This window comes from Mercenaria mercenaria, chromosome 1 (genome assembly GCF_021730395.1).
Source record: "Mercenaria mercenaria strain notata chromosome 1, MADL_Memer_1, whole genome shotgun sequence".
NCBI classification, from domain to species: Eukaryota; Metazoa; Mollusca; class Bivalvia; order Venerida; family Veneridae; genus Mercenaria; species Mercenaria mercenaria.
In genome coordinates, this window is record NC_069361.1 from 96,643,516 (window position 1) to 96,652,007 (window position 8,492).

Consider the following 8,492-nt stretch of genomic DNA (forward strand, 5'->3'; position numbering starts at 1 on the left):
AAAAGATTGTCTTTGATCTAGAAAATCATTTTGCAAATCCTTAGCAACCACCATCAACAAGATGGCGGACCACACACCTGTTAGGAATAATTGTTGACAGAAATATTTTTCATAAATTTTATGGGATATTACAATCTTATAAAGCGAAATGGCGATATATATGCCACCCCTTTGTCGGAAGAAGAGGGTTCTTGAAAGATATAAGTATGACATTAAGACTATTTGATTTTAAGGTTGAAAAACTGAAGTTTCAGTTTGAACTCAAAAAGTTGCAACATCGGCTTCAAAAACTAATATACAGTGGAACACAATTCGCTGGAGCTAACAAACTAATTCGTGTGGTCCCAGGCATTTCTCTTTCATTTTATTTATTTCTATTCTTTGTTGCTACTCAAGCTTTCGTTGGAAATATAATTTGCACTTTTCAGGGCAAGTGAGATTATACACACATTGTGAGAATCTGGTGATGTATTATCAGAGTATTAAATTCCAGACTAAGAAGCTAGGATTCAAACTTGGGAGCCCTGCTGCTCCCACTACAAATACTATATTTGGATAGAATGAATTTAGTGGTCCCTGGAAGTTAACACTGCGCATGTGCAGCAAGTTAAGGGTGTTTAGGACAAAGAGGAACATATTCATCTAAAAATAAAGTTACCACTAATATTTGATCCCCCTAGTCAGTAACGTTTTTTTTTTGTGTTAGAATACAAGACCCAGATAAAAGGCCTTCACAGGTGGTAGAAAGATCTTTTTTAATTTCAAAATATGTCAAGGTATTTGACCCATAAAGACTGTTAGATTCTTTCATTGGTTGTAGGTGCAGATGGGAATTCATACTGTTGTAGAGGCCACATGTGAATTAAATCCATATGAACAAAAGACGTTTCTGACGGCCCTTTTTTCTATGTTTCACAAATTTTTATCTGCAACAACTTCCGTACACATGATGCACCATATAAACTCTAGTCACAATGTCACTGATAGCAATTTTATGGAAAGACCCACTCATTGTTTCTTGAAACGTGATTTAAATGCATTTACTGAGGGTGCTGAAACTACAGTATCGGGTAATTCATTCCAGGTATCCATTACTCTCTGACTGAAAACACTTTTTCTCAATTCAGAGTTGGTTCTCTTCTTATATAATTTATACCTGTTACCCCTAGTTCTGTTATGACCTACCAAGGAAAACTTTTCACTATTAGCTTTATCATACCCATGGAGGATCTTGAACACCTGTATCATGTCTCCCCTAAGCCTCCTATATTCTAGAGTAGGTAAGCCTAACAACCTCAATCTTTCGCAATATTCCATATTGCCTAAATCTGCTAAAAGCCTAGTTGCCCTTCTCTGGACATTTTCTATTGCAATCTGATCTTTCTTCAATCTTGGATTCCATACTACAGACGAATTTCCAAACGTGGCCTAGTTAGTGCCTTATACAGGGACAAAAATAATATTATGTAAGGTCCTGAAAATGAGACCCTATTTGCCTTATTCACCTTTTCATTGATATGAATAGAAAACTTCATAGGAAAAGATAGATCAACAGTAACTTTCAGTTTTACTGTAATTCTGGTACTTAGATGGTATAACCTCAAAGTTCTTGTTTAAGATTGATTTCACCTACACATCTCCAGAATCTGGACCTTGTTTATATGATCAATAATTTACCTTTCAGTCCAGATACATTCAGAGTAATCAGCCAGTTTGCAGAAGATGAACACCTTAAGCATGAATTTGAAGAATCAAACAAACCATCAGAATGGAGAAAGATATGGCTAGAAAATCAGGGACTTGCCTTACCTGATATTTACAACAGAAAGACAGAGGTCCTGCCACAGGTTGCACCTGATTTTAGGATAAATCGACCACATCCAGGCTCATGTGGCTTTCTCAGGCACAATGTACGGTCACTGAATGAGCCCATTTGTAGTGTGTATACAGAAATCACAAAGGATGAACAGAATCAGTGGTGGCCATCTCGTATTTCAAATGAACCTCTGCAGGTACCACCCAGAACAAATGACACCATTTACAGAGGTGACTTTCTTGAGAGGGAGAGACCAACTGGTTCAGCATTTGGTTCATTAAGACATACTTCAAATCCTAACAAAGAGCCTGCTTTAGGAGCAGGTAATTCATCTAAATGGGAAAACAGTAATGAATAACAGTGAAAAATACTTTTCTACCAGTTTAGCAGAAGTACTTCTGAATATTAGAAAAATTGTTTTTCAGTTTTATAATTTAAGACTTTTGACAATTATTAATGATACCCGAGTCCAATCCAACAGCCAATTTACTAAGAGTAATTCTGAAAAACCAGTTTCTTCTCAATAACTTGTGTCATTTGATTGGATCATAATTAGTCTTACACAGGATGACTGTGTAGTATATGTATATATGGGGTCACAATGGCTAGTCATACAGAAACAAAAAATAATTGCGTTTTGTTTTTTTAACGAAGTTTTATTTTGGCATGTTGTATTCATATCCGTTCTTTCATCCAAAGAAGTAACATATAACTTCCAACATTTCCGGTTAATATATTTTCATCATTTTTATTAGATAGCATTTATAATGAAAGTTTTATTTTGGTTTATGCATTTAGAAAACCACTACCTTCTTCACCTTAAAAAATATATATTGTTGTATATGTATAAGCATATTCTGTAGGAAATATGAAGATTTAAAGTTTTATTCATTTGTTCTCCATTTCAGTACCTGTAAACTTCTTAAGACCAGTGAGTGGGAAACAAAGGCTTTACAAAGAAAAGATATCATATGAACACCAGTACAATAGCCGTAATAATACAAATTATCCAATTAGAGGAAAGGTAAATATAATTATATACTAATTATTGTTATTGCATTAGGTCAGACTTACAGAGTTAGTACATAGCTATTCATGAAAAAGAAAACAAAAGTATGAAATATCTGATTTGTTTGTTTAAAGTCCATTTTGAAAAGCATTTTTTCTATAAACGCACTGTGTTCTTAGGTTACTTAAAATACAAAACAGTTCATTTGTGTGATATTAAGTTATGTGTATTAGCACATTGACATTTAACCCCCAGATGGAATATAAAAGTAAGAAGCTGGGGCTGGGGCAGGTTTCATGGCAAATATCAGGGAACCACAAAATGAAAACAACAACAAAAAAAACACCATGCACAGATATATACACAGATATATACTGTTTTTTTCTTTTGGTGCAGTTACTTTTTTTTCAACAAATGTCCAGAAAGTATACTTGAAATTTTTTTTTAAACATTGGCTGTCAAAAGTTTAAATTTCCCAGGAGGAGCATAGAGGGCATAACCTCAGATAACAGAGAATTGTGAACGGTTTTATATACCTTTATCAACAAGAATGCTGTAACAGATGTTTATTCTCTGCAACTTATCAAGTGCCTGTGAAGAAAAGAAAATCAAATAATTTAAAGAAAAAACTATTTGACAAAAGTTAGGTTGTGAAATTTTACAACTCAAAACAGCAGTAACTAATGCATACATTCTTTATCGTTTTAAAAGATTTTATCTGTTACAAGCTGACAGTGTTTATTATGGTTATTTTTGGCTGCCAGGCATGTGAATAACACAAAAATAGATCATAAACTCTATCTATCCACATTTAAACACAATCCATCCATGTGCCGAATCCCTTTGGTTTTCATACTCTTTGTGTTAATTCCACTGAGCACTCTTGATTAGGCTTTTATAAATGTCACAGCCTATGCTGTTGGGGCATATGTTTGCTTAAAGTGACACTTCTTGTTTTTAACATAGTTATTCAGCATATGAAATCCCCATTTCTTCAAAGGAGAAACTTTTTGCTTTAAGCTTGATTTTACTCTTCCAGCGCCATGGTTCTTTTGTCTGGGATCAGATGTCAAAACAGCGGGCCAAACAGTTTGTTGACCACTACAGTGTAATATCATCTGAAGAAGGTGTACACCGACAAGAGATAATGGAAGCCAACAGACTGGCTACAGAGGCAGCAAAACTGTTAGAGGATACAAACATTGTTGATGCTACACCTCTGGATACCCAGCCAGTTCCAGCTGAACCCCAGCAGGCAGAGGATAACTGTATATATTTACAGGAAACTACTGCTTCTAGGAAAAATTCTGGGCAGAGTTCTGAAAAGAAAGCATCTTCAAGAAAAGCATCCATATCAAATGGCAAGCCAAATGTGGAATCTGGATCTGTAGAAAATGATCTGAAAGAGGGACCATGTATAGAGACAAATGCTAAGGAAGAATAAACTAGCTAAAAGATAAACAAAATATTATTTTAAAAAATCTGTTCCTCATTTATAAATTTAATATTTTTAAGAAGCTTCTTGGAAGTTGTGAGAATGTTAAGTACATGTATTAAAGTGTAGCATGCTTTTTTTTGCTTGAACTTCAGTTTTATAAAAACGACTTCCATTTTATAGAGCGTTATCAGTTTTAATCCTCATTCATTTTAGTCTGCTTCTAAGTCTTTCTTTTTAAATTACCTTTAACGATGCTTAAATTGTGATAATAATGCAGTGAATTTGTGCATTTAAAAGTGTACTTATCGTAGCTATGTTGGTCTTGGGTAACCATCATGTGCCTTTCTTTTTTATTTTTGTATTTCATTCGTGCAATATAGCACTTCTAGAACATTGTTGCATGTGAGCATTTTATGTTAATACTGAAATAAAGTGTTACTGTAAGATATGCAAGTATGTTGAAAATTTGAGATCAAGAAATTCGTAAGTTCCAGAAAGTATATTTTTCTGTATGGAACCAATTCACATCTTATATTGTTATCCTGTTATAAATTTCAAGTGTCAAACTGTTCCTTCTAGACATCAAGCTGTGCCAACTTTTCTATATAATTATTAAGCATTTACTCCTATTCAGCATTACAGTTAACTGATTATTTGCATATATGTATGGAACAAGTGTTGCTAGGTAACCAGCCAAATTTTTCTAATAGGGCAAACATTAAGCAAAATTTCCAAATCAGATTTTTTTTTATCCAGCCATTAAACTTTTTTTTTTACTTTTCTGTAGTTTTTTCTTTACAACTCTTAAGATTTAAAAAAACAACTTTGAAAATCTATACAGCAAGTTTGTTACTGTCTTGGCATTTTTTGTGTGCATTTCAAAGTATTTCTTATTCATGGAACACTGATAAATGTTGGCCCTAGCATTTTATAAATAATTATTATTATCATTGTATGTATTATCAATATTGTACACCTATCTGTGATGCAATGGCATTTTTCTATGTACTGTCCATTCACCAAATGTGTAGTCAGTCTTTAAAAGTTGTATAGTCAGATTACATTATTTAAATCCCTTTTATACTTCATGTATTTGATACTCGTAAATTGCAGTACAACAGTCTTAAATGTGGTCTGTACTTACAAACAGTTCACTTTTGATAATATTTAATTTTAGATACTTTTTTATAAAAGATATCAAGTAAAGAAAAACGAGAAATAAAACACGATAATCTTTCAACTGGTAAGGTTAGAGTTAATGTTTCTTGCAGGCCAAACAGGATTTTCCTGTGTTTTTTTGCTGGTGCTGGAAAAACTCGTCTTACACCCCGGCATACATTCGTAGCATTTTATTTCTTCTATGAATTGAAGAATATGGTATGCAAGAAAATGTATCTATCTCTAGTTGAAGGTGCTGGTGGAAATATCTGGCTCTCAGAGCCCTGTTACTGCCAAAACAGTTACCTCAAGCAAGTTATTTCCACCGAACCCTTCAACTAGTGAAAGATTCTTACAGTATTTAGAGTATATACTAGTAGCTGTGCTGCAATATCACCATCTCTTGCATAATATCTTGTATGGATATAAGTAAGCTCAAAAGTATTTGTTGATATTTTGTTGTTGCTTCTGTATTTATTTCAAGTTCTGATTATCTACTTTTGTTTCACCATTATGTTTAAATGTTCTTCACAGGAAAGTCCCAACGTGTTGTCATGTACATTGTATATGTTAACAGATAGAAGTAATAAATATAAAAACAGTTTTATCACTGACTTCTAATCAGTATAGTAAGTATTGTCAATCTTTTTTATTTTTCGATCATTTACAGTCTTTTGTAATACATAAATTTTAAATTAAATTGGTACCGGTACATGTATTTTGAGAAAGAAGTTTTATGCTTTCATGTTGTTTTTTTAATATCACATTTTGTATAATTTTACTACAGTTGCTTATTACACGACAAGACTATCTTGAAAATGCAAGACCAGAACATAAGCCTTAGAGATAATCAGTATTAAGTGTTCAATGTTATTTTACTTTTTATATCATTCTCTTAGACCACTGTAAAATAATTTCTGGGTTTTCTCCATATTGCCTTCTGTCTACATGTAATTTGCAGCTGAAAATTAGAATTAAAACTCAATTTCAAATGTGAAATCACTAATTATTTTACAGTGGCCTTCTTTTAACTTGCTATTTAAATGTCTTTACAGCTATATTCAGAATATATTCCTATTTACATGTTAGTATATTGATAACTGTCCTGTGATATAATCATCCTGAAATAAATTTATTTTCTTTCCCTTAATTGATTTTGTATTAAAATAAATTTCTCCTCTGAAATGGAAGAGAAGCATTTTTTCAACTGTGTTCTTAAATGATGGTATACACATTTGTATGCAGTATGGAATATAACCAGTATTCTTTACAAGAAGAGCTATGTGTAAGACTCGTATGCCCACCACTCTGTATAATGACTCATTACAATGACCAGAATTTCTAATTTTGAGTTAAGAAATAATTTATAACCAAAGCATGTTTTAACACTATCTATATACAATCGTGCGTAATAATTTCACGAGAGCACGAGGGCGCAGCCCAAGTGAAATTATTTCTAATGACGTATAACTACCCCAGTGTATTCAAACACAGTTTTTCTACAAGTTATTTCGATTTGCGTATGTCTTCATTGTAAAATTTAGATAAAATATGACAGAACTGTTTCTTCCTGCATACATGGAGCCAAATGATAGGTCGTCACATTTGTTTATACACGCCAGGACCGTAAATGGTAATACGTCTTGCAGACGAGTTCAGTTAGGGTGAAAATGATGGCGAATTATTCTGCAAAGTGAACCCAATATGTGTGTAAATTAATAATACAGTTGTGCAATGTGACATTTCATTTTAAACACGCTATTAAGTAAAATCATGGAATATTTCCGCCACAGTAATGCATCTTGTGTCAAATAATGTAAGTGATGATGTAGAACTGTTTTCATCCATTTAGTAATAACCGAGATAAAGTGAAAGTGCACAAAATCTTTTACCCGAAATTCAATGTAAAAATGGGACATAATTCATGAAATATTTTAGCCAGAGTTATAGACCTTGTGACAACCATTTTAAGTTAAAATCAAATCTGCTAAACAGTAACAGAAATAGACGGGAAGTGTATCAAAACTTTAACCAGATATTGTAGTTAAAACACGACATAATACATGAAACAATGGTGGTCGAGTTATGGCCGGTGTCATTTCATGTGGTTGATGATGTGGAACAACTTTTTCAAGTTTGAATCAAATCCATTTAGTAGAAACAGATAGAGCAAAAGTGTAACAGAACATTAAACTGAAATTCTTTGTATAAAAAAGGTGGCAAAATTCATGAAATATGCGAGCTATGCATCTTGTTATGATGTTGGTGCTGTTGAAGAACGTTAACAACAGAGCAAAAGTGCATCAAAACATAAACCTGAAATTCTTTATAAAGAAGTGGCATAATTCATGAAATATGCGAGCTATGCACAGGGTTTCCACTCTTTTCCATGGAAATAATTCAAGGACTTTTCAAGGACTTTTTCACAAAATTCAAAGACTAATAGAGCGGCTCGTGGTTCAAAGGTAGAGCGCCCAAACCTGATCCAGACATTGTAGATTCAAGTCCCGTAGGAAGTGAAATTCTTTCACTGCCTCTAAGATCTTTAATAGGTGCTAGAACTTTAAGAAAATAAGCTAGAGCTATCCCTAAAGGGGATGAATACTTCTGCCTCGCTCAGTGTCACTTGGTTAAAGTAGTACTGTTTAAGAGACATAATGGAAAATATCTAGGTCCGAGTTATCTCCCCTTTGCTAGATTATCTTGTAATATGAACATCCTCATGTCATATACTACCAGTCTGTAAAGTTTCAACAAAACCCTTCAAATAGTTTAGAGTTAGGTTCACAAGAATCATGGACAGACATAAATAGACAGATGGCCAGACTCCATTATACCCCCTTTGAACTTCATCCGTGGGGGTATAATACATGTAAATTTAATTGAACTAAAAAACAGGACTCAATTTTCACCAAGCGTTTAAGACTTTTCAAAATTGTCAGTAGGTTGCTTTTTAGATTGACTTCTTGTGCTGATAAGCATCTCATCACCTTGTGATTCAATTTTAAGGGTGCTCTGCAATTTGTCAAATGTATATCAGTCAGATTATAAGCATGGACAATGCAGTCATC

The 8,492-nt window shown here is 33.3% G+C and overlaps 1 protein-coding gene across 1 annotated transcript; it reads left to right on the forward strand.

Annotated features, from left to right (window-relative positions):
- The first annotated feature begins 48 nt into the window (after positions 1-48).
- Positions 49-6,571, forward strand: LOC123529578 (uncharacterized). The gene is made up of 4 exons (XM_045309960.2): positions 49-204; positions 1,685-2,139; positions 2,725-2,840; positions 3,865-6,571. The coding sequence occupies exons 1-4, from the start codon at positions 149-151 to the stop codon at positions 4,267-4,269; spliced, it is 1,032 nt and encodes a 343-aa protein (XP_045165895.2). The 5' UTR covers positions 49-148; the 3' UTR covers positions 4,270-6,571.
- Positions 6,572-8,492: the final 1,921 nt, after the last annotated feature.